The 26,876-nt window shown below is 42.0% G+C and overlaps 1 protein-coding gene across 3 annotated transcripts in view; it reads left to right on the forward strand.

The window, feature by feature from the left end:
• The first annotated feature begins 1,407 nt into the window (after positions 1 to 1,407).
• CCDC88C (coiled-coil domain containing 88C) overlaps positions 1,408 to 26,876 on the forward strand; it is a 128,217-nt gene continuing 102,748 nt past the window's right edge. The window contains exons 1-3 of one of the 3 annotated variants that reach the window (XM_039534932.1): positions 1,408 to 2,181; positions 3,595 to 3,695; positions 14,967 to 15,075. In XM_039534932.1, coding sequence (XP_039390866.1) covers positions 2,122 to 2,181; positions 3,595 to 3,695; positions 14,967 to 15,075 — 270 coding nt within the window. In that variant the 5' untranslated portion in view covers positions 1,408 to 2,121. The remainder of the gene's footprint in view (positions 2,182 to 3,594; positions 3,696 to 14,966; positions 15,076 to 26,876) is intronic. The other 2 variants (XM_039534929.1, XM_039534930.1) reach the window with 2 other exon arrangements.

Here is a 26,876-nt window from a genome sequence, read left to right on the forward strand (position 1 = left end):
GTTCATGTAATAATGTACACTAATTTTGGGGACCACACAGAGAAACCACAATCCCCCATTGAGTTTCTGTAGCCACCTTTTCTTCAGTTTGTTTTTCTATGCCATTGCATTTTGGGGCAGAGAGGGACCTAATTTTATTTTTGTGGTTTATTTTTTTCCAAGGAATTTTATGTGAGTGGATGAATAAGAGTTATGGTCATTTACATGGGGACAAACAGCAGTGATGACCTCTATGATGATTGAGTTGTAGCTAATTTGGGTACACTGAAAACAACACAAGAAGTCCCCATACCACCTGTTGTATTTAGCGGTGCTGCTTGGAAACCTATCTTCAGAAATAACTAGTTTTGGAGGTCTGCAGAGACTGAATGGCTCAGTTACTCATTCGAGGGGTCTTTCAGCCAATCGTGTATGGATCAACACGGGCTGGCTCCAGCAACCTGCTGCTCTTCCTCTCAGACCGGACATGGTGCAGACTTGGCAGCTGAGCTGATGAAAGAAGGGGAGGAGGGATGCATGCAGCTATCAGAATTTAGAAGGAGAAATAACACCGTACATAGCTCATATAAATACCCCAGCCTCCCCAGTGCCATCCTTTGGTTAAGGGATGACGAAAAGTCAGAGACAATAAGCAGAGCCCCCCCCTTCCCCCCGAAAACGAGAGAACGTGGAACTGAACGAAAGGGGTCACTGTTGAAAGTGCTGCATGTGAATCTAGTCATCCGCTCCCATTGGAGTTCAAAATTAGTAGGGCTCCGAAGTTAAACGGAAGGATTTAGTACTCTGTCTAAATGGTCACTTGCCCAACCGCCTTCCCTCGGTTTTGGGAAGCCCTGGGCATGAGTTCATGTTTAAACACAAGCGGGCTAGTACTGGAGTCATGCTAGCAATGGCCATTAGCATAGACGAAAAACATCCTGCGGGTCGAAGAAGGTTTCTCTCTCTCTCTCCATTTCTCCCCCACCCCCCTTTCCTTCATTGTCTTTTAGCTTTACGCGTTTATAGATCCGCCCTGTTCAATACTCGGAAAACAAGAACTGGTTTTCAATACCGATCTCTGGGCACTGACTGATACCCCTCCCTGCCTTCGGCACGGGTAACTGCTCCCACACCCGGAGTTAAGGTAGCGTGGTGGGTTAGTGACTGGGGAACACACTGGGAGCCAACTGCAGGCAGGTTCCCCCGCGGGCATCACCCTCCCCAAGAGCAGCCCGGATTCTTCCCCCGGGCGCGCAGACGAGCCAGGCCACCACGCGCCACCCCTCCGCGTCCCAGCTAGCGCCAGCGCGCACCTCCCCACCGCGCAGCAGGGACCAGCCCGCCCCACCACCTCCGCCGCCCCTCCTCGTGTCCGCTCAGCCCCAAAGTAACAGCAAGCTTAACCGACACCAAAAATAAGCCAGCGGCAACTCCCATTGGTCAGGTTCAGTCCAGGCTCCAGCCTCCCATTTGCAGCCGGCGATGCCTGTCAAAGCTCCTCCTTACCGCCCCCTCCCACCCCGTGTCTAATTGCGGGTGCAGGGACTTTCCTAGCTGCTACAGGTAGTCGCGAAGCGAAGGGCGCTACATCGCCCGCTCTGCTGCAAGGGGCTGCGCGCTGCCCGGCCTCTCTCGAGCGCAGGGGAGTTTCTGGGCCGTGCTCCTTTATGACTATTAATGCACCCAACTTCCCCGCGCGCCCCTTCCTGGCGCTGACAGGGCTGCGGCGAGGCGCGTGGTTCTCCTGACTCCCCCGAGCGCACGCTTCGGAGCCCGCTCCTGCCGCGCCGAGTAACCCGCCGCCGCCGCGGAGTGTGTGCGGAGTGGGAGCGTCTCTCCGGGGCGCCGCAGCCTGCCGGGGGAGTGACTAGCGAGCCCTTGCCGCGAGCGGGGGCGGCGGGACCGGCCTGCAGCCGAGGGGCTCCGATCCCTGGCGGGGCAGCCGGGCGGGCGGACTCGCAGCCGGAGGAGGCGGCCCCGCGCACCGTGTGCCCTCAGGGGAAGCGGGGATGGACCTCGCATTGTTCCTCTGCTAAGCAACTCCTGCGGGGCGCCGGCGCCGCGGACCATGGGCTCCTCGCCTTTGTCTCCCGAGTGAGCGAGCCCTTCGCACGCCGCCTTTGTGAGCCGAGCCCCGCGAACATGGATGTGACCATTTCCGAGCTCATGGAGCTCTTCCTGCAGAGCCCTTTGGTGACCTGGGTAAGTGGCGCCTCATTGTTACGGGTTCTGGGACCTGTGTGCTGGGCAGGGGGCTGCCCGCTCCCCCCGCGCCCCGGGGAGCACCTGGCCGCGCGCCCGAGGGGCCGGGGACAGGTTGGCGTCCCGCTGCGCGCACACCCGCAACGCTGCTTTTTGATTCTTTAAAGCAACTTCATGCAGAGATCTCTTGGCCAGGCTGAATTATCCCCACCTTGGCGGCTGGCAGGGGGACAGGTTTATGGGTCCTGGTTATTTTACATAATAATAATAATTAATATCAACTGTCTACTCCAGTTACAAAGTAGCTCTATTTTTCAACTTTAAATAAAGCTGCTGCAAGTGACTGCCTGCGACCAGTCCGGGGGTCTCCTAGCGATCTGCCTGCAAAACAAAAATAATCTTTCCTCTCTGAGAGCTAGGTGCTGATCACAATAGGTCCATAGAAGAAAAGGGATTTTGACCTGGGAGGGGGGGACCATCTTGAAAAGAGGAATTCAGTTATTCTGTTGCTACTTACCTGCTGTTCAGAGGTTTGAATGCTAGGCCTAAAGCAAAAATACCTTCCAGGATATGACTGTCAGATAAACCATAGATAAGTGTTGTGAGATCAGTAATTAGGATGAATCTTTTCCAAAATCTGAAAAAGGACCATGTGACTCTGAAATGGGGAGTGTCAAACCCCACCTTTGGAATGGGGGATGGGAAAGGAGCCTGAATGATGTAAATCTTGCCCTGGTACAATGAGAGCAAAGAGCTTTCTTTCTATGAATTTGACATCCACCACGGGTTGGGAATCTGTCTCAATCTTTTAATTTAAATGTGAACAATGTTGTCAAATAGGCCTGGGCACCCTCAGCCAAAAATATTTGTCCCTGTTGGTGATCAGAGTCACCGAATAAGAACCACTGTCCTTTGCTTTTATGACACAGGTACACAGTTCTTGCTGGAGGAAGAAAAAAAATATATGTAGGCAGCAAGAACAGGGTTGTGAAGAAGCTTGAGTCAAATTCATAGATTCCAAGGCCGGAAGGGACCCTTGTGATCATCTAGTCTGACCTCCTGTGTAACATAGGCCAGAGATTGTCTCCAAAATAATTTCTAGAGCAGATCTTTTAGAAAAACATCCAATCTTGATTTAAATTCAATGCTGGTGTAAACAAGTCTAGCACTGTTGAAATCAACGGTTTTACAGCAGGGCTGCTTCCCTCCCCTTATGTCAGAAAGCCTATTCGCAGATGAGTCTTTTGTGTTTAGAAGATGTGCAGGGATTGTTTAACTACTCAGTTTGTAATTGTTTTGGCAGGAGTGGGGTTGGAGGTGGTTTCTAGCGAGACTTGGGACTTGTGCAATTTTAAGTTACTCTGTAAGAAAATTGTGATAGATTATTAAAATATCTGCTGTTTTTTCTGACAGGTGAAGACATTTGGCCCATTAGGGAATGAAAATGAAGACAAATTGACTATGTATATGGATCTGGTCGATGGTGTCTTTCTGAACAAAATCATGTTGCAAATGTAAGTAATCTTTTAAGGGATAATGAAAACTGCTTAGTGTTACAAGATCCAACCTTAAATTACGGTAATTGAGTTGACTTGTATTTAAATGTATACTGGAAATCAATACTTCTGAATAGACAGGTCAGTTTCCTGATATGCAGATTGCCTCATTTTTGGTGAATTAAATGTGTTTTCCCATTGAAGGTGAAGTGTGTGTTACTGTTGTTTGACAGGCATTAAAGCATTTCAGTCTTCTCTATAATTGATAGAGAGTTGGTTGGAAAACAGGTGCATGGCGAGAGGAAAATCTTTTGCAATATTTGTTCCTAGGTTGAGAGGGGGATTGGTGTGTTTGTTTTTTTTAATTTCCTGAATTTGAAATTGACCACACAGGAAAAATTGACCCAGGTTTAAAAATGGACTTAAAAAATTGCCCTGATACATTCGTTAATTGTTTGTTTGTGTATCCCCCTGTGATGGCACATTTCATCATCTCTGGAGAAATGAAAAAGCCTTATCACGTGAAACTTTACTGTAGTTAGTGTGTCACACTTGCGTAGAAGGTCTGAAATATCGATGTTCAAATATAAAGTTTCACTGTGCTCATATAGTTCAGTAAAATACTTTTTCATTTGGGTGGCGTGTTTGTCACGGACCACTGCAGATAGAACTAAGACATTTATAAATAGTTTAATCTGAAATAGAAAACAGTTACCTTAATCTACTCTGGTTTTTTTCCTTACATTTAAGTAAGCTCTTAGTAAAAAGTTTCTACGTTAATCTAGTTTTGACCACATCCTTTCCTGTCGCTGAATTTATCATGTGCAGATTCTGTTTCATATGAATTTGCATTTGGCTTTAAACATAATGGACATATTTAAGATGAAGAATTTATGTGGAAAAGTTTTTATTTTATTTTAACTTTTAAAGGTGGAATTTTCAAAAGCACGTAATATGGGTCTAATTCTGCTCCCATTGAATGAAGTTTATTGACATTTTACCATAGATTTCAATGTATTCAGATCTACGCCAACCCTGAGCACTTTTGAAAAGCCTGCTGTAGATGATTAACTTGTCACTGGGAGCTTACTGTGGAAGTATTTTCTGAAAAGTGACTTTGTAAAGATGGTGTCTTGAGTCTGGCTTCTTACCCCAAGATATCGAGTCCAGTATCCTGTCTCTGATGGTGGCCAGCTCCATATGCAATCTGCAAAGTGAAACTGAATTCTTTGTGGTTTGTGCATTACCAGCCATTAAGATTCTGTAAATGGAATTTAGCTAACAATTAACACGAGCCAAGGTTGATTCCAGAACACTCCCTCTGAGGTGTATTGTTTCTGCAGTGCTAACTGAAGTGGGTTTTTTAAAAAAAAAAAAAGTGTGTGTGGGGAGGGTGGGGCCAAAATCTTACATGACCTATGACTCTGATTACAGAAAAGCCACGTTTCTTAGTCATTTTTCATGGTAGAACTCCTTTTTAAATAGCATTTCTAAAATCAGGGTTCCAAGCATCAATATTTAGATCCACATCTAAACTTTCTCAATGTATAGAAGTGGAAGGGGGTTTTACATCATGTCCATCTTTCCTTAAAGTACTTCTCCATGCCAGACAAAGTTACAGCTGTAGTGAGGCTGCTATGGAATTAACTAACTAGAATTAACTAATTTATGGACAGTGTTGGAAAAAAAATTTTTAGAAGACTTTGTACATCCAAAGAGAAAGTACCTAACAAAGGAAAACAAAAATGGTGCTATCTTGGTGTCTATTTACAACAAAGAAATATGAGCAACTGAGTTTTTCTTTTAGTGATAGAACTGTAGAAGATCACTGTGTCTCATAATAATGAATCCAAAAGTGCTTTGCTGACTAAAATTATATGTGCGCATATATTGATATATAATTAAAACAGAATGTTTACATCACCTCATCAACCATTGAAATGCCGCCACCTCTAGAGAGGAACATAACTGTTCTACAGTGTACAAAAATTTAACAGTGTTTTGGGACAAGAAGTGAACAATAAAATCCAATTGAAATTGCAGGGGGGGAAGAAATCAGGTTAACTGTAATTATGCTGTTGGAGTTTGGTCAGGATACCATACTCTGGCGAAAAATGCCATGGGGTCTTTAATGACCAATAGCATTCAAGAGCTTAGCCTTACATCTCACCCAAAAGACAACTCTGCCAGCAGCACCATGGGAAATGGGGGAGGGGAGGAAGCACTAACGCACAATGAGTACTGGAGTAAGAAACTCCCATTAGATTAAACACAAGCAGGCAGAACTTTACTTTTTCCTTTTTATTTTAGATGGCTTTGGCAGTGCTTCTGGTGGTATCTTGGGATCAAAGAAACCAAAACTTTTCTATCGAGAGCCCAAGATGATTTAACTAAGGAACCAGCACTACAGTATTTATGTACACCCAAGACAGCAAGGTGCTGAAGAGAGCTGCTGTCCGTGACCTTCACTCTTTGTTAGCCAACCTTTAGAATTTGCAATGCAATTACTGCTTGCCTGTAAATCAGGAGAGCCTTTCTAAATGTGTTTCTGCCCCACAAAGTTTTCAGAATAGAAAAACAAATGTGTCTCAGAAATGCTCGCTCAGCAGTTCCTCAGGTTCCATGTAAGGTTGATTTTAAATGCTTGCGTCTTACTGAAACTGAGCTTGTCAGGGTCCTTGCTAAATTGGATAGTATATTATGTGCTATGTTAAACTAATGTTGGTGCTCTGAAGGTGGAGTGTAGTAAAGAGCTCTTAGACAACTATCTGACCAATCAGGTGTTCTCTTCTTGTCAGTCCTACTTGAAATTGTTTCGCCTGAGGAATATCCTGTTGACAAAGTTGTTTGAACACACACAACACAGGCATATGACTTCACACCTAAATGACAGTTTGAGTTTTAGGCTTGGATTTTTTTTATGGTCCCGTGTGATTGAAACCCTTATTGTTTAGCTGCAGCGAAACAGGTGTCTCTAAATGGGAATTGGTGAAGCTGGTATTTGTATTACCTCCCCTCCCCCCACCCCTGACCAAAACTTTGTTTTGAGTTGCGGGGGCTGGTGCTGTAGGTGTTTCATTGTTAAAATACATTATTTCTGTCCTGCTGTCAAGTGAGGTTTAATGTCCGATCATCGCTGAAAGGAATCCAGTGGCTCTATTAAGTGGCATGGTTAAACTTGGTGAGCTTTGATTGCTGGCAAAACATAAGGCTTCGACTGTGTGCGGTGCTGAGCAGGCTCCATTCACACAAGCAGACCAATGATTTCTAAATACGGTAGGCTGGATTAGGCCCTATACGCCATCTGGCATGCTGGTGTGGGTGCAGAAGGGCCGTGCTGCAGCCAGAACCCCCAGGAGGCATTTTGGATGACTTGGTCAGATCAGCATGGCAACTGCACCACCCTGGGAGGGAGGTGCAGTGCAGGCTGCCATTCTTTTTGCCTGTCCAGGTCTGCTGGCTGTGCGAAATGGGGGAGGGGGAGTGAGGGCTGGCCAGTGGCCTGCTGCCACCCTGTCCTTTTTAGACAGCTAGAGTTCAGAGAGACTCAGAAATGAGCTGAGCCTCAGGCACGCTAAACTTTTCAAGGAGGGACGATAGGCCTCCTTACCCACTCATGCAGGTGATAGTTACATATTGAGTCAGACTGTGGCCAACATCCAATGTTAATGTCACTACATTTTTAGATACTGCTAAACAGGATAAGTCTTTTTGTTGTTGATGATTTCTTCCTTCTGTATTCTGACACAGTTGACTCTGACCTAAGCACGGATATGGCACAGTTGCATATCTGTAAATAATATCTCTTATGAGCAAATGATACAATATTCTTTAGTGGGGCGCTAAAATAATACAGGTATCCATAGTGAAATTGCAGTAGTACTAGAACGTCTGGATTTCTTGTGAGTGCATTTGTATCAAATTAATACGCTATTCTACAGCACATTTCAAAGTTTTTCAGACTCTGCTGCATACAGTTTTGTGTCACTCCTGGTATGAAAGTGACACAAATCTGATTGTCATGATTACATTGGGGCAGGAATATCTGTTAGTGTACGCAAATATTTACTGCTTAAGCCCCTAGCTTTTTATGATGGAGTGTTTTTATCGGGAAATGGTGGATGTATATACACAAGAAGCCCTAAATATTTGTGTATTGGCTTGTTGAACAATAGGTTACACCCCTAGACTGGAACATATCTGACAGGAATAAAGTAACAAAATATCTGACAGGAATAAATCTGACAAAACCATCATTTTTTGTAACTCCTAAATGAAAATATCTTTGAACTTTGCTTGGAATTGTCATGATTTATAATATCAACCTATCTTCTATGATCTCAGTATATGTGATAGGAGTAACCAATACTATAATGGAAGCAGCAAGCAGCCATGTATACATGAGGGTTACATTATTTGGAAGCATATTTCTTGTATTATTTTTAAATCATATTTGAATATTTATTTTACAGGCAGTTTAGGACCCAACCCTACTCTCATTGGCTTTTAGTCTAATAGATACGAAAGAAGAGGAAGCTGATATTTGAATCATGTAGCAATTAAACTAAACAAAGTCCCCGTCTGTTGTTTGTTTTCCATTAGTGAATTACTTCCAGGAACAAAGTGCAGGCAAAAGAATACAGGAGATTGGGACTGCAGGATAGTTTTTCTCAAACCAACTTTTATCTCTGACAAAATCAGCCCAGAGGCAATAGAATACTAATGACCCTTGGTACATTTGATTATCCGTGATATTTGATAATTCGCTGGCCCTATTTGAGGGCTTCCCACTGATTTGTAATGGTTTAACTGATGGCTAGCTCTCTGAGCTCTTCTCAAGCACAGTTAACCAGTATTAGCAGCGCAAAGCATTCAACCATCAAGACCTCCCCGCGTCCTCCAAAAAAGATCGGATTTTTTTAATTAATAATTTTGTGGTCCTTTTATTTGCCTTCTGTTTTTTAAACTTCTGAGTTACACTCAACTCATGGTTTTTCTCTGCAATCATGAGGGCTAAAAACATACATTCTCTTTAGAAATGAAAGTTGAGATTCTCATGTACTCATATGGAGCAGGGGCTTTAAGGAAAATGCTGAATAGCGAGGTGCTCATAAAATTCAGTTCAGCAGTCTCAAACTCATTCATAGTGGGGAGCATATTTTAATACGGAGATTCTTGTGAGCTGTCACCTCCACTTGCATAATATCCCTGTTAGTTTCTGTGTAATCTAAGTATGATATATTTCTAGTTTGTTTTAATACAATTTTTAATAATGTCTAGCTCTTAGAGATCTTTTCATTGAGAGCTCTCAAAAGGCTTTACAAAGGGAGGTCAATATCATTATCCCCATTTTACAAATGGGGAAACTAAGGCCAGTGAGTTGCTCAAAGTTGCCTAGCAGGCCAGTGGCTGAGCTGAGAATGCTTGGAATTTAGAAGCTGGAAACAAGGAGAGCCAATATCAGTCCATAGGCCGTGGTTTGAGACTCTTTGTCTCAGTTTAATGAAAGGAAAAAGATATTCCTGTAAATGTGAAGCTTGCTTCTTATTGCACAGCTTACTCCAGTGTCTTATGATTTTGTTGAACCCTGTTCCCACTCCTTGACTTTGCTCCCTCTATTCTTTGCTATTACAGAGTGAGTTGTACCCTTTTCTGTGTAGTTTTGAGTAGCTTCCTCTCTCTTTCCCTACACTGAGTTCTGTTCTTTTGCTTCTCCCCTAGATTTCTGGTATCTTCTTCTCTCTCGCTCTGTGTTTTTGTCTTCATTTATCTTCTCCTCCCCCAAACTTCCTTCTTCTCACTCCCCAGAATCACATCTTCCAACATACCCACCTGTCCTGCATGTGTCCATATGCAGCCACACATTCACAGGCTGATTTCTGGTTCCCCCATTTAAAGAGAAGTGGGGAGATGCCACTCTGCTGCCTCTTGTCCTGAAAATACAGGCATGTCCCCTGGATCACAGTGGTCCTGTCTTTCTAACGTCTAAAAGGAGCGGCTGCCTCCTGTGTTTCTGTGGGTACGTCTACACTACGGGATTATTCCGATTTTACATAAACCGGTTTAGTAAAACAGATTGTATAAAATCGAGTGCACGCGGTCACACTAAGCACATTAATTCGGCAGTGTGCGTCCACGGTCCGAGGCTAGCATCGATTTCTGGAGCGTTGCACTGTGGGTAGCTATTCCGTAGCTATCCCATAGTTCCCGCAGTCTCCCCCCACCCCTTGGAATTCTGGGTTGAGATCCCAGTGCCTGATGGGCCAAAAATCATTGTCGCGGGTGGTTCTGGGTAAATATCGTCAGTCACTCCTTCCTCTGGGAAAGCAACGGCAGAAAATCATTTCGCGCCCTTTTTTCCTGGATTGCCCTGGCAGACGCCATTAGCATGGCAACCACGGAGCCTGTTTTGCCTTTTGTCACTGTCACCGTATGTGTACTAGATGCCGCTGACAGGCGATTCAGCAGCGCTACGCAGCAGCATTCATTTGCTTTTGCATGATAGCAGACATGGTTATCAGCTGTTCTGTACCATCTACCATGCCATTGTAAATTGGCAATGAGATGATGGTTACCAGGCCTTCTGTGCTGTACCATTTGCTGCTGTCATAGGTGCCCCTGTCTGAGATCAGCCAGGGGTGCAAAAGACAAAAATGGGAATGACTCCCTGAGTCAATTCCTCCTTTATGGTATCTAAAAATAGAATCAGTCCTGTCTAGAATATGGGGCAAGTGTATCAGAGAATAAGAGAGCACAGCTGCTCCGTGTCAAATCCCGCAGAAATGATGAGCTGTATGCCATTCACAGGGGGTGCCCCTGCAACAACCCCACCTGTTGATTCCCTCCTCCCCCAGCCTTCCTGGGCTACCGTTGCAGTGTCCCCCCATTTGTGTGATGAAGTAATAAAGAATGCAGGAATAAGAAACAGTGACTTGTTAGTGAGATAAAATGAGGGGAAGGCAGCCTCCAGCTGCTATGATAGTCCAGACAGGACATTAAGCAGTGTTGGGGAGAGGGTAGCCCAGCATCCCGCTGCTATGACAGTCCAGGCAGAACAGAATCTTTTCTTTACACATGAAAGGCGGGGGCTGATGGAGCTCAGCCCCCTGTTGCTATGATTAAGATGGTTACCAGCCATTCTGTACCATCTACTGAGAAGTAGTAGCACTCATGGGCTGATGATGACGATGGATATCAGTCATATTGTACCATCAGGCACCAAGGAGTGGGGGCGAGGATGCTACAGTTCAGTGCCGCAGCATTGCGTCTACCAGCAGCATTCAGTATACATAGGGTGACATTTAAAAGAGTCAAGAGACGATTTTTTTACCTTTTCCTTCTGTGGGTGGGTTGGAAGGGTAAATTGACGAGCTATGCCCTGAACCACCACGGACAATGTGTTTGACCCTACAGGCATTGGGAGCTCAGCCAAGAATGCAAATGCTTTTCGGAGACTGCAGGAACTGTGGGATAGCTTGAGTCCTCAGTCCCCCCTCCCTCCCTCCATGAGCGTCCATTCGATTCTTTGGCTTTCCGTTACGCTTATCACGCAGCAGTGTGCTGAGTCCCTGCTATGGCCTCTGTCTGGAGATTTTTTTTAAATGCTTTGGAATTTCGTCATCTGTAACGGAGCTCTGATAGAACAGATTTGTCTGCCCATACAGCGATCACATCCGTACGGTCCATGCTGGAGCTCTTTTTGGATTTGGGACTGCATCGCCACCCGTGCAGATCAGAGCTCCATGCTGGGCAAGCAGGAAATGATATTCAAAAGTTCGCGGGGCTTTTCCTGTCTACCTGGCCACTTCATCTGAGTTCTGATTGCACCACTGACCACTCTGGACAGCACTGTGGGATACCGCCCGGAGGCCAATACCGTCGATTTGCGGCCACACTAACCCTAATCCGATACGCTAATACCGATATTAGCGCTACTCCTCTCGTTGGGGAGGAGTACAGAAACCGGTTTAAGGAGCCCTTTATATCGATATAAAGGGCCTCTTAGTGTGGACGGGTGCGGAGTTAAATCGGTTTAAAGCTCCTAAAATCGGTTTAAACGTGTAGTGTAGACCAGGCCTGTGATTCCACAGTTGCTCCCTTCCCTTAGCAGCCAGCCAGCCACCCCCGTCTCTACTCCCCTACATCACTCAGCGCATTCATGCTTGCCACATCCCTACTAGCCTAGGGCAAGTGGATTTTTAAATCCTGGTAAGTGAGGTAGAGAGAGCAGCAATCCAATCTGTTCCCTTTGCATTATGCTGCCCACTCACACTAGACAGAAAATCAAATATAGAAAACATATTGTAAACACTTATTTAAAAATATTATAATGAAGTATCAGTTTTTCTTGCAGAAAAGCTGAATGCCTAGAACACCTGGGGTTCGTAAGTAGGTTCTCATCCAAGTCCTAACTGGGCCAAGATGCCTTTAAGTTACAGAATTGTGTAAGACCAAGCAAACCAGGATCCGTAAGATAATCTGCTTTTCAGAAACCAGCCATTGTCTCAACGAGCAACTTGCCATGACTCCCATAACTTACTGATCTCCTATTGCACATGTGCATCTCCAGTATCAGTATCTGAATTTGTTATACAGTGAGCATTAACATTTCATAAAGTGCTTCTGTGGTGACAAGTTGAAAAGCATTCCTGTTTCAGGGAAAGGAGCTGCTTACCTCACCTCATGCATAAGATTCCATGCTGCTTAGGACGTTTATAAAGTTGCTGTATACATGATCTCACTTATCCCAGTCTGTCCTATTGGGCAACAAACTGTATATGATTGTGTTCTGTATACTGACTAGCAGCTGTGAGCTTTCGGGGCATTGCAAAGTGCCCCTTTCTGACGTTAAACAAACCTGCCTACTTATGCAATTTCTTCAAACATCTGTAACATAATGTTCAGACTATATTTTATTTTCAAGAAAGCACTCGGCCTCCATCTCAGAGTGGAGATGATGGAACCGCTTAAATAACACCATTTACTCCGGTCTGGCTCCACAGGCAGATCAACAAGCCTCGTGGTCAATGATATTAAAGGCTGCCCTGGGCAAACTCATTATTGTCATTAAACGTAATAGTGGCAGCTGAGGAAGTTTTTTTTTTTTCCCCTCATGCCCTGATCCTGCAAACACTTATGGATGTGAATAGTCCCAATGATTTCAGTGGGGCTACTTGTATGTGTAAAGTTAAGCGGCTGTATGGGTGTGTTTTGCAATTTCTGGGCGGTAAAGGGGGGGTCATTTTTTTTTTCAAAGATGTCTAAATGATTTAGGAGCAAAAGTCCCATTAAAAGTCAATTGACCTTGTGCTCCTGAGTCACTTAGGTGCTTTTGAAAATCTCACCCTGGACCTAAAACTGCCCGATCTAGGAATATTCAAAAGAAACACCAGTTCTTTGCCATGGCCAGTTGTGTGTTTTCCTCTCGTGGGTTTTTTATTAATCAAACGTTTAAAGTCAGCTTATTTTCCAGCCCCATCATCATTCCTAGTATGTCCCAGTGATAGATTTGTGAGATAAGCAACCATCAAAAATAATATTTCCTTTGTTCAAGTATGGCAGCAGGTGCCAAATAGAACAGCCAAAGCCCACATCTCTTCTTTCTGGATCTAGACTTTGGGCTAATGGGCTGTGGTATTGGACCGCAGCACCGCTACGTAGTTCATGAATGGATTGGTTCATGTGGAACCTGGAGGACTTTGAACTACCCCTTCTCTTTGTTCAACTTCTCTTTACTATTTGTTTGCTTCCCTGTGTATTGTAATGACTTTAATCACAAACCTAAGTATCCAGCATCCATCAGAATCAGACTCTCTACTAGTATTCTTTAAAGCATTCCCCATACAGGCTGCCCTACCAAGGACCTGGAGAAGCCAAACCCAGGTTCCCCTTTCAAATCTTGCACATGTCTTGTGCTGTTGCACTGCTGGCTGATCTGTCTCACTTGTATAACCCCATCACCATAGTATTTGAGCATCGGTTTCAGTAACAAGGGCAAGTTAATCTCATGGCTGCAAATATCAACAAAAATGAGACGGTTCAGGTAAAGGCATTCATGTTGAAGTCCTATGTTTTTCTTAACTTGTGCATTAAAACTGCAGTCAGTGTGCCAAATATTACTGCTTTTGTAAGAGTGGATGAAGAGGAGTCTTGCCTATTTAGGCCAGAGGCAAATTTGCCACTTTGTACCTCAGTGCATTTAAAATCACCAACTGCACATGCGTATAGGTATCAAGTCTAATAGCAAAGCAGGACTTTGGCCATCTCTTCAATGGGAGAGACGCTCTGTGATGTCTACACATATCACCCATGTTCAGTGCAAAGATGAATTGACGTGGTTGTGCTTAAAAACAAAAAAATACTCTTAACTGCTTACGGTACTTGTGTAAACTTCGACAAACAGTGACACCGTATGTCAGTTCCCCTTTAATTCACCTGTCAACACCAAAATTCAGTGTTTCCTCTGGAAAGTTGTCAATGGCTAGATTAACTGCCAGAGCAGAGTCCTGGATGCAGATGCCAGTGTTGGTTAGGTGTCAACTGATAACACTCTGAACTAGGGGATTGACTGATCACAAGTTTTTCAGATCCCTTTTAAGGTGCATTGATGTGTTTAACTTCCATACAGATTCTCTTAATCATTTGGAGCTTTTCTTTACCTGAGAAACAGTCATTTCAGTTCACCGTTGAGATTCAATTGTAATCACTTCCTTTAAAACAAAGAAAACTTCTAGCCTCCTAATCTCTCCCCCCTCCCCAACCCGATTAATTGCTCTCTTGCACGTGCATGCACCTTTATATATATCTTCCAATAGTTCCTAGAAGCCCCAGTCAGGATCTGGGCCCCAGTGTGCTAGGCACTGAACACTCATAAAATATAAGACAGGGCTTAAATTTAATTAGGCAAGACAGAAAATGGCCTGTGTCTGAATGAGATTTCCTTGCATCAGGGATGGTCTAACTATATGTATGCTGCATACCCCTTGCTCTGGGAGTGCATAGTGGTTGTAGGATGCTGTTGCTTAGAAGTGAGGGAGGCTCTTGAATGGCCACATAGGGTCACCTAAAATGTGTTACGCAGAGTGGTATGTGGAGGAGTTCCAAACTCTCTCCCTCCCTTTCATTGTGGTGTTAGTTTATTGTACTGTAAGTTTGTATGTATTGTACTGAAATATTCAAATGCTTAAGAGTCCTCCTTGTACTGCATTATTATAGTGTGACAGGATAGAGCTGATGCATGCCCAGTCTTTAACATTGGGTTTTCTCTTTTTTTTTTTTTTTTTCTTCTAGAGATCCACGGCCGACAAACCAACGTGTCAACAAGCACGTCGATAATGATGTCAACCTCCGAATCCAAAACCTGACCATCTTAGTCAGAAACATCAAGATTTATTATCAGGTGTGCCTTCTGCTCTTACTGGTGTCTGCCAAGGGTTGTGGTGTTTCCGCTAGTACAGGAATTAGTAGTCTGTTAAAGAAAACTACCACAGGAAATGAAGAGGAAATTGTGTTCATGTAAAAGCATTTTCAGCCATCATTGCCAGCACTTTGAAATATAGATAGAGCTAACTTTTCTAGCCTTCATGGCCCATTGGCAGATTTTAAAAAGGAAGGAAAAAACTGAGTTTGAAGGATATGATAGCACTTTGGTTAGCTGTGTCAATATTCAAGTCTTCTGCAGGATCTATGAAATAGGACTAATGTCTGAGGATATAAAACGTGTTTAAAACAAGTAGCGTTGCTTTCACTCCTAGAGACATCTTGAAATGCCAAGGAGTATTAAAATGGCCCTGTACGTACATATTGTGTTTAAAGAAGTCTCATGAAAGACTGACTACATCAACTCCCATTCCCAGGTTCTTCTCATCCACCTGCATCTCTTCTAGCCATATGCTGTACACTAGAGGCAGCTGGGTGGAGTGTTGCATCTCTTGAGAGTGTGGGAGAATAATGGTACTTCATTGACTTTAATTACAGTTCTGTGGCTTGATGCCACTAAAGTAGAGCGAGACCCCAAAATATTACTGCCACCAATTGCTATCTGTGCTACAGAGCTTGCTAAAGAAAGTCTCTGAGAGGGATTCATGCAGAAGAAAGTAAAATAGAACCGATGACTGTTAAATGCAAGTTATGGCAGCATGTCAGGAGAGTAGATTGTGTAGCTTTTTGATCTGAGGTGGTATGTTGGCATTTTATATATTTTTGAAGACAACAAACGTATGGCTCAATCATTTAGCATTGTAGGTATTGCTGGAATGGGTCGTCATTCACTTAAAAAAATAACTTTAATTGTCCCGTTGAGTTCTCTACCCGAGCAGGGAAATCCCATTTCCTCAATCTTTCAACATAACAGGATGGGATTTCCTTGTCTGTCTTTGTTATTGCTTACTCAGCACCATAGATCTGTATGAAGTTTTACAGACATCAGAAGACAGAGAGACAAGGTGGGTGAGGTACATTTATTTTTATTTATTTTCCTCCCCCCCTTTTATTGGACCAACTTTTGTTGGTGAGAGAGACAAGCTTTTGAACCACCCAGATTCTTCTTCAACTTGTCTGTCTCGCCAACAGACGTTGGTCTTATAAAAGATATTACCTCACTCACCTTGTCTCTCTAATATCCTGGGACCGACATTTCTACAACTATGCTATGTACAACATCAGAAGACACAGTCTTTCTCCACAAAGTTTGCAATCCAAGAACCTGATCCTTAATTTGCTGAGAGCCCTAAGCATTTAGTCTCACTCATGGGAGTTCAGCACCTTGCAGCAGATGATCAGGCCCTTTGTTAGACAATGTACGAACAGGGGCTAGAGTATGGGAGAAAATAAATGTGATTCAGAATTATGTGACCTGGCTTGTTTAGTGTCTTGTTGGTTTTGCGCTGTTGGGTTTTTTTTAATATAATCTAATCCAGCCAGGCACTACAGTAATACCTTATAACACACTTTCTTATTATTTGTAACAGGGAGCAAGAGCTGTGGCTGGAGATGGGAGGCATAATAATAAGACTCTGGCCATATTCCAGAAGAATCGTTCTAGACCATTACTTTGTCAGGCTAGTGCATCTCCCTGCCTCAGGAATGCATACCCTGCATGTAAATAGTATGATAGCAAAAATTAATTAGTTTGTTCTTGAAAATATTAAATAATAGCAAATCTAACAAAAATTAAATTTTTGTATCTATACACTACATGTAAGGAGTTCATTTCTCCTTTATCACATCAAGATCTTTAGGGCAAATCCAAGGCCTCTTGTTAATCTAAGAGAGATTCCCTTTTAAATGACGCTGCATAACCTTCAATTCCCAATAGCCTGGAAGGAGTTAAAGGCTGTCTGTGCAGCAACCTGCGCAGTTCTATATATGATTGATATGCAACGTCACATTTCTACTAATGGTTGTTATATTTTGGAGGATTTCTTGTGTGTTAGAAGCCCAGCTAGTATATATCATTTGAATTAAATGATGGTTCGTTGTTACAAAGTATACCCAAGGCATCTAGAATGGATATTTCGGGATGTGCTAGAGAATTTTGCCATCTAAAACTTTTCATAGTAATTATTGTGAAACCTCTCCTCCTTTGAACTTTTTTGTTTGTTGTTATTGTTTTTTAAGTAGCCTGAAATTAGTTGCGTTTGTATAGTTGAGTAATCTAAGTCAATAGCTCGAGATGAGGCTAGTGTGTTACTGACAGAAAACATCTAATCAATTTCAGTGGCAGTCTGGAAGTGGGAGGGAAGGTTCCTGACAAACAATAGAAGCACAAATTGCTGCTTCCTCAAGGGAAGCACAAGCTTAAAAAACAGCATGTTGGCCTTGGGGAATTCCCTTCACTTTCACCAAATGGACTCAAATCTCGTTTACAGCTAATTCCTTGTATTTGGTGGGGGGAGTGTATATGGAGGGAACTGAGGGTGATTATTCTTTTGTGTGTTATTAAACAAAGGGTCAAAGTGGGTGTGTCAAAACAAAAGCCTTCCCCCCCACCCAAAGACAAGGAAGAATAAAAACATAAGTTCATGGTCCCTTAGTCCCTGTGTTTTGTGGAATAAGATATCAGTAGCTACTAAAATTAAACTATTTTAAGATATCACTCAAAGGCTGGATAGTTTTTTGGGTCCATATAAATGTCTAACATAACTGTGCTCAGTATAATTGATCTCCTTGTTAAAACAAAATTTATTTCAGTATTTGGTGATATTCTTCTGAATGTAGAGGTGGGAGTAAACCAGAACCCTGGACCCAAATTGCCCCCCACAATGTTAGGACATTCCAGATCTGGATCGGAACTTTGAGGCACTATCTCTCTAACAGGCCTGAGCTGGGTATCTGGGAAATTTGGATCTAGATCTGACCTTTGTGGCTTGGACTGATCTCTTTTTAAAATTTGCTTCACTGGGCATAAATGGGATGAGCAAATGCACTAAAGAAACACTTTTACACTGGAATCAGAACAGTTTAGGTGGCTCTGTCATTCACCTGGTGTTTCAATTGCTGTTTTTGTTAACTCTGTCAAAAGCAATTAATCTATGAATTCAGTGAAGTTATGCCAGCGCTTACAGCAGCACAAAACCTTGATCACTGAGGGCTGTAAAAAAACAACCACCAGTGCTTTGTGTCATGATTGTTGCAGTAAAATCTGGAGAAACATTGACAACTTTTAAGATGAGAGAATTTTGATTTGGCCAGTTCCAATTTTTTATTTTAATGGGAGTGTATAAAAAAGGGTTAGTCCTGGTGGCAAGTAAAGTCTCTACATTTCCCAGTGAGTATCTGCACTTTTACAGGCTCTGTAATCATGGCCTGTGAGAACTTCATCTCCTGAAACTAAGCAAATTAGTCACTTTGTTGTGGGATTTCTTGAGCAGAAATCTGTAAAAGAGGATCTGCCACTAATTCCATTTAATGAACATTGTGCCACTGGCTAACAGCAAAAATGCTGGTAATTAATTTTTTGAACTTTTGTGACATTTTGGGAAGGCTTCTATGAGGGAGAATGTGAAATGTCATTGTCAGCTGTGTGTGTGTGTGTACGTGTACATGTGTGTTGGAGGGTGTGTTTGCACTTTCTAGCTAGTGCTTTGATCAAGCTGATGGTTCAGAGCATTGGCAGCTTTCCACTGCCCTTGTTGATGTATGTAATTGTATGTCTTTAACGAACTGAAAATCAAAAAGGAATCCTAGAAAAAGTGGAAACATGGATGAATTGCTTAGGAGGTGTACAAAAGAAGAACACAAGCATAGAATCATAGGGTTGGAAGGGACCTCAGGAGGTCATCTAGTCCAACCCCCTGCTCAAAGCAGGACCAATCCCCAATTGGCCCCCTCAAGGATTGAACTCACAACCCTTGGTTTAGCAGGCCAGTGCTCAAACCACTGAGCTATCCTTCCCCCCGTGTAGGGACAAAACCAGAAAGGCTAGGACACAAAATGAGTTACACCTTGTAATGCACGTAAAAGGCAGTAAACAGGTTCTACATTAGGAACAAGTGAAAGACAAAGGAAAGTGTTGGCTCACTACTTAGAGGAGAAGTTGACCTAATAACTGAGGACATCAGGAAGGCTGAAGTGTTTAATGTCCATTTTGCTTCAGTCTTCACTAAAAAGGTTAAAGTTAGCAGATAACACAATTAATATGAGCAACAAGGGGGAAGGAAAATAGGGTAAGAACAGGTTAAAGAACATTTAGATAAGTTAGATGTATTCAAGTTGGCAGGACCTGATGAAATTCATATTAGGGTACTTAAGGAACTAGCTGAAGCAATCTCAGAACCATTAGTGATTATCTTTGAGAACTCATGGAAGACAGGTGAGCTCCCAGAGGACTGGAGAAGGACAAACATAATACCTATCTTTAAAAATGGGAGAGATGTGGGGAATTGTAGACTGGTCGGCCTAACTTTGATTCCTAGAAAAATACTGGAACAAATTTATTAAACAGTTTGTAAACAAGTAGAGGATAAAAGGGTTAAGGTGCAGCCAGCATGGGTTTATCAAGAATAAATCATGTCAAACCTGCTTAACTTCCTTCTTTGACAGGGTTACTGGGGAAGCAATATGGGATATATCTTGACTTTAAAAATGGATACTGTCCCATGTGATGGTCTCTCAATCAAACCAGGGAAACATGATGTGAAATTACTATAAGGCGGGTGCAAATCTGGCTGAAAGACCAAGAGTAGTTATCAATGGTTCACTGCTCAACTGGATGGTGTTTTTTAGTGGGGTCCCTCGGGTCAGTTCTGGGTTTGGTACTATTCAATATTTTTCATTAATGATTTGGATAATGGAGTGAAGAGTGTGCTTATAAAATTTGTAGATGACATCAAGTTCGGGGTGGGGGGGGTAAGATGTAGCTAGGACAATGGCAGGAGAACTTGGGGAAAATCCTGAGTGTAGACACACCCTATTCTATTCTGTTTGGTTCTTATACTGAATTCATCACCATAGCACCCTTTACCACACTGTAGGTAATGCTTTATTTAGCCTATGGATGCTAGCATTAAACCATTGTCAACACCAGTGCAACTGCATTCTTTACCAACAGCGGGTACAGAATGTGCTTGTGTGGACTAGGCTTTGGAGTGGTTATTTGAAACAAGCCTGGGCTGGGGCAGACTGGCAGGGTAGCCTGGGGAAGCTTGAAGTGTCATGCTTCTTCCATTCTGTGCATCGGCCTCTGGATCTGACACCTTTTATGGGCAATGAAATTCATTTTAATTATAGTTTGAAAAAACTAGAAGCAACAAAAGGATCTGTTTCCATATCTGCTAGATCATTAACTTTCAGACATGCCAATATTCACTCAAATGGCACATACTGCATCACAAAAACCCCTACAGTTTGCATAAAAGCTTGTGGTTGTGGGAAGAAAAGAATTAACATTATCATCACTTGGCTAGTGCCTGTGAGGTTTTGAGGCATATCTTTCATTTGAAGAATGCAGATTGGAAATGCCAGTGGAAGAAGCACTGTATGTGGTCACTGCTACATTTTGATGCCTGTAGTTCCCATAGTTGTGACCACTAAGTCCTTGGACAATTGCTTGACATTTCTAAATGGCTGGAAATATTTCTGCATTTAAAAAAGAATTGCTGCTGAGAAGCAATTCTGAAACCAGTTATACTCTCAAAATGGCTCATGTGCAACTTCCACAAGTAACTCAAACCTTAAGTTCCATTAATAATGGTGGGAGGAGTAAATATGAAGTCATTCACTGAATGTGCAGAAAGAACATTATATATATATCGTATTGCTGCAAATCCAAATTCTGGTTTTGGTTCATAGCTTGTGCCCAATAGCTGTGTTGCCAGCTGTAAACAAGTTTTTATATACAATGTGCCCCTTTGTTGAATTTACATCTCTCTTCTAATAGTAAGAAGACCCCCAGGAGTCTCTGATTTGTTGCTTAATTAATAGGCCTCTATAGGTAAACTTTATTTCTTAGTACTAATACATATCTATATTTCAAGCTCTCTCTCAGTTCAGGAACTCAAGGGAGGAACTTTTTTCTTGAGTTTTGAAATCCAAGCTTGTAAACCACAATATTTGTCTCTTCTCAAGACCACAGTTTTTACAAATAGTCCCTTATAAAGTCACCCAAACTACTTTGCTGACTATACACTATGGGTTTGTCAATTTCCTCTCCAAGGTGTATGCAACTGAGAGCACAATTTGTTTGTAATATATATTTAAGTGCCTGAATCAGTCTCACATGTGTAATTTTGAACATTAATGTGCCCCTCAAAGATAACAGATTTTAAACTGTGATAACTTGTAGCAGGATATGGGGAAGGTAAGGTATAGAAGCTGAGATTCTTAGTACCATAAACCTTGTTACGTATACTGGGAATAATTTAGTATCAAGTACTTGTCCTTTTTACAAAGGGGTAATTTGGTCAAGTGGATTGGGTGGTAGGAGATGTTGGTTTTAGTCCTAGCTCTGGTGGTCACTTTGGGCAAGACCTTTCTGTTTTCTGTGCCTCCATTTCAGCTCCTACCCTTTGTCTATCTTTATTTAGATTGAACGTCCATGGGGCACTAACTGTCTTATTGTGTGTTTACGCAATGCCAAGCACAGCAGGACCCCAATCTCAGTTGAGGCCTCTTGACACTACTGTGATGCAAATAAAATTTGTGGTCAGGTTTTCCATTATGGAATCACAGAATGTAGGGCTGGAAGGGACCTCAAGAGGTCATTGAATCCACCCCCTACACTGAGGCAGGACCAAGTAAACCTAGACCATCCCTCACGGCTATTTGTCCAACCTGTTCTTTAAAACCTCCAATGACAGGGATTCCACAACTTCCCTTGGAAGTTTACTCCAGTGCTTAACTATCCTAAGAGTTAAAGTTTTTCCTAATATCTAACTTAAATCCCCCTTGCTGCAGATTAAGTCCATTATTTCTTGTCCTACCTTCGCTGGAAATGGAGAACAATTGATCACAGTCTTCTTGATAACATAAACAGTACTACCACCGAGCCAGTTATTCCCTGTTTTGTAGTTATGCATTTGATTTTTCTTTTCCTTTCTAAGTGTAGTAGTTTGCACTTTATTGAATTTCCTATTGTTGAATTCAGAACAATTCTCCAATTTGTCAAGGTCGTTTTGAATTCCAATCCTATCCCCCAGAGTGCTTACGACCCCCACCGTCCAGCTTGTTGTCATCTGCAAATTTTATAAGCATACTCTCCACTCCATTATCCAAGTCATTAATGAAAATGTTGAATAGTTCTGGATCCAGGACTGACCCCTGAGAGACTCACTAGTTACACCATCCCAGTTAGATAGCAATCCATTGATAACTATTCTTGGAATACAGTCTTTCAACCAATTGGACACCCACCTTATAGTAATTTCATCCAGACAATGTTTTCCTAGTTTGATTATGAGACTGTCACAAAGGATGGTATCCCTTTCTAAAGTCAAGATTTAGCCTGTCTTCTGCTTCCCATGTAGGCCAGTAACCCCATCGGAGAAGGAAATTAGGTTGGTTTGGCATGATTTGTTCTTGACAAACCCATGCTGGCTGTACCTTAACCCTTTTATCCTCTACTTACTTACAAACTGATTGTTTAATAATTTGTTCCCGTATCTTTCCAGTTATCAAAGTTAGGCCAGTCAGTCTATAATTCCCCAAGTCTCCTTTGTTTGCCTTTCTCCAGCCTCTGTGAGCTCACCCATCTTCTGTGCGTTCTTGATAATCGCTAATGGTTCTGAGATTGTCAGCTAGCTCTTTATGTACCTTAGTATGAATTTCATCAGGCCCGACTGACTTGAATGCATCTAACTTATCTAAATATTCTTTAACCAGTGTACTAGCTACAGTATGAAATACGAAGTATACAGTATGTTAAATGGATACTAAGGATACTCATATACTGTAGTCAGGTGTGCCATGTAAGTGAATTCTTAGTTCTGACACAGATTTCTTGAGTGAGCAGGCAATCACTTAATCTCCCAGTGCCTCAGTATCCCATCTGTGAAACTAATGGTACCGCCCTACCTCACAAGTGTGTTTGTAGAGATAAGTATACTAAAGATTGTGAGATGGTCAGATAGTACAATAATGGGGGCCATAGAAGTACCTTTTATAGGTAGGTCCCTAGACAGGTTACTCATCTGTACCAGAGAGAGAGGATCTGATACTGTGTAGTGAGATTTATGCCATCTATAACTCTGGTGGAAATAGACAAATTAGCCATTTGTCCCAGAGTGTGGTGGCTAATTTGGAAAGATATCAATATTTTGAGAGCTACTATTTCAGATGGTACAGGGATCCCGCCACATGTCATTGAGAACTCTGCTGTTTACTAGCTGTGATTCTAGGATGCATTGTAGCTGATATATTGGATTATGTCTGAAAGCTTAATACAGCACTGAGCTTTGAAAGGCACATTTTTCCCCCTTGAGGCTCTGCATATATTTTAATCCTGAATGAAATGGTGAACTCAAACAGATTGGAGGGGAAAATAGCCCGGCTTTTAAACTTCTTTATGCCCCGTAATTTCCTGGAGCTGGAATATAGGAAGGACAGAATAGGCTGGCATGTGCCTGGGTTAGTTCTGTCTTTGTTTTGGCTAATAAGCTAGGAAGGTGTGAATTCATTGTACAGACAAATGGGGAAACCAAGCTGAGATAGCAAGGGACCTCATGTGTGCTCCTATAATATAAATACTAAAGGATGACAATGAAGATGACTCTGAATTCTAGACTCATAGCTTGAATGGAATGTACTTGGAGGAGAAGGGCTGTGCTGCTGTCATCAGCTGCCTCTTTTGTTCCGATCCAAGGTTTCAGTGGGTTTGTTGTTCTAGTTTGTGGCAGCAGTTGGATAAGGTTGCCACATCAGAAGTAGAGTCAAAGGGTCAATATTCTGAAAGCACAGGTGAGGAGGTAGGATGATCACGGCTCCAGCACCTACTGGACCCGAGGGTGCAAAAATGGGTATTGTACAACATGAAATATCTCTCTGGCTTTTATTCAGCACTTCTTGATTTAACCCACAACATTTTATCATCAACTAGGGGTGTGGGGGAAGAAAGATACTTGGAATGGTCTGAATTAGAGAATATTTCCACTGTCATTTAGACAGCTAAAAAAAAAAGTGAACGTTTAATTTAGGTCTGTACTAATTTGAATTTACCTGGTGTAAATCTTCTGTTTAAGAATTTAATTTATTCAAGTGTTAACCTAGTAAACTGTTGCACTACAACTTGCAAGAGTAAAACCCCAGGGCATTTTGCTACCTTCCACTACCATATCTATTGTGAGTTTTTGATTAGGTTTAAGGCATATATCACTGTATCTAGACAATCTCATCAGATTCAACATGCTTTTGACTCCATTCTGCTATCTAGACGTAGGCAAAATTCCCATTTACATCGGTTGGAGTATTGTTTAGGTAGGTACTGCAGCCCTAGGTTCCCTATTGCCTAAGGAAGCTACAATTTCAGATATATTGGAAAATATTCTGTCTGCTGTGTGCAGTGTATAGTAGTAAAGGGATTTATTTCTGCTAAATTAATTGTTTATACAGGCAGTCCTCGACTTTACGATGTTTGACTTACCATGAATGGCACCTACGACGTTTCTGAATTGCCACCCTGATTCAACTTACGACAATTGGTTTCAACTTTACGACATTCGATCCCGCAATGGAGTGGATTGCGGTTCTGAATTACGACATTTTGACTTACGAAGCAATTTTCAGGAACCAATTGTGTCATAAGTCCAAGGACTGCCTGTAATGCCTGTTGCATAGCTATAATATCTGCAGCTCTAAAGGCCTGCTTTGGTCAGTTGTATTTCTATAATGGGTTCCATTTAATTTAGCCTTTTGCATACAGATATTTTAAAGTGAAGTGTACATGAATGCCATAAATATACAGTAAATTAAAAAAAAAATCTTCCAATTGCACAGCAGTTCCCTAAACACAGGATTTCTGCTTCTTCTTGGCAGGTCACAAATGGAAATGATATTTCTTTGATTATATGCACATTCTATCAATGAATAATTTTATATTATGATCTCAGAAAACATAATCTGTATACATCAGCATATGTAAATGGTGTATATGAACCATATTAGATCCATTCTGTTTTAGGTGCTGGTTTCCCTATAAATCTAGATTAATCTCCTGTACAGACGTGGTATATAAAGAGGGGAATTAAAACCTTAATCCTGCAATGTCATATGCACCCCATTGACTTTAATGGGGCACTGCATGAGCAAAGGGTTCTGCCTGTGTCTGAGAGTTTGCAAGATCGGGGCCTATGACTTCAGCTGTATCAGCACTTAATCTTAAAAGTAGCAGTTACTTGGCCATCGTTTTAACATAGGCTCCCCCCCCCAAAAAAACAAACAAATAACAAAAAACAAAACAAGGAATTGGACCTGCAAACCATACCTCTAGGGTGTTTTTTAATTTTGGAAAAAAGCTTGGGCGAATTATTTATTTATTTAACTCATAGGCATTCCAAAAAAGGAAGTTACTGTTTTTAGATTTGCTTTTGATACTGTCATGTGTCTCATGCAGTTCATTGTTGTAACTGGCCGGCAGTGTTTGTCTGAAACACCCGATCCTCCTAGCAGGTGTAGATCCTGCTGGGGAAATGGGTCAGTGGAGTTTGCGGAATCGTGTGGCTGATTACCGCACCTGGATATAAAGGAGTTGGGAGTGACTCTCTAGAGAGCGGATGTAGAGTGTGGGCTGAGCAGACCTGGTGTAGGAATGGAGCAGGTCGGGGAGAACACTTGAGCTAAACTTTGTTTTGTTAATAAGGGCAAGCCTTAGGAATAAGGTGAAATTTTGACACTACAGAGCATGGACTGTGTGTCAGAATTGGTTGTGAAGGGCAACTGTTCACAAGTGTGTGTTTAAACTGAAATTTGTCATCCACTAATCCCTAATATGCAATAATGCTTCTGGGTTCATGGGTTTGTTTTTTAATGGGGAAGATTTTTAAAGACACCTCTTACTTTAAAAAAACCAAACAAACAAATAAACAGCTGTGCTAGCACAACGTCTGTTTCTTGTCTCTTTGAGATAATTTGAATGTGTGCACTGATGGTTACACTGTCTAAACCACACAGCATGTAGCAATCTAGATAAATCCAGCAGCTAAGGAGTTAAGCTTTTAAATTCTATCAGGCCCTAATCTGGCCAATAAAAGTCCCTAAATAAGAATCTGTTCAACAGACTGAAATCACCCCTGTGGAGCTGTCACTGTCTGTCAGTTTAATAATTAGCATTATTAAAAGTCCCTAGATACTTACGTAATCTTGGGTTTTAGTATTTCTAAAGACATGGATAGAGGCCATTAATTCTGCTATTCCTTTTAAAAATCAAGCCCATCCCTTATAAAGTAAGATATCATGCACACTGCATCTAAATACCTCTCTCCATTAAAAACTGAGCTGTTGGAATTATTGAATATCTTTAAAACCTTTTAACTAATAAGCTTAGTCCTTCTCTCAGGAAAATGGATCCAATTTGTTGGATTTAGTCACCTCATGTTAAATGGCTAATTTAAAATATTTGCCAAACCTATTTGCTTTGAGGTTTAAAAGCAAGAGAAAAAGTAAATGTAATTTTTTCCATGGCATCTTAAATACATATTTTTTTTCAAAAGCTGGCCCAATAGACTAATGCATAAAAGATCCGCCAATGTGGCCTTTGGAATGGAGTCCAAT

Source organism: Mauremys reevesii, linkage group 4, assembly GCF_016161935.1.
Source record: "Mauremys reevesii isolate NIE-2019 linkage group 4, ASM1616193v1, whole genome shotgun sequence".
Classification (NCBI taxonomy): Eukaryota; Metazoa; Chordata; order Testudines; family Geoemydidae; genus Mauremys; species Mauremys reevesii.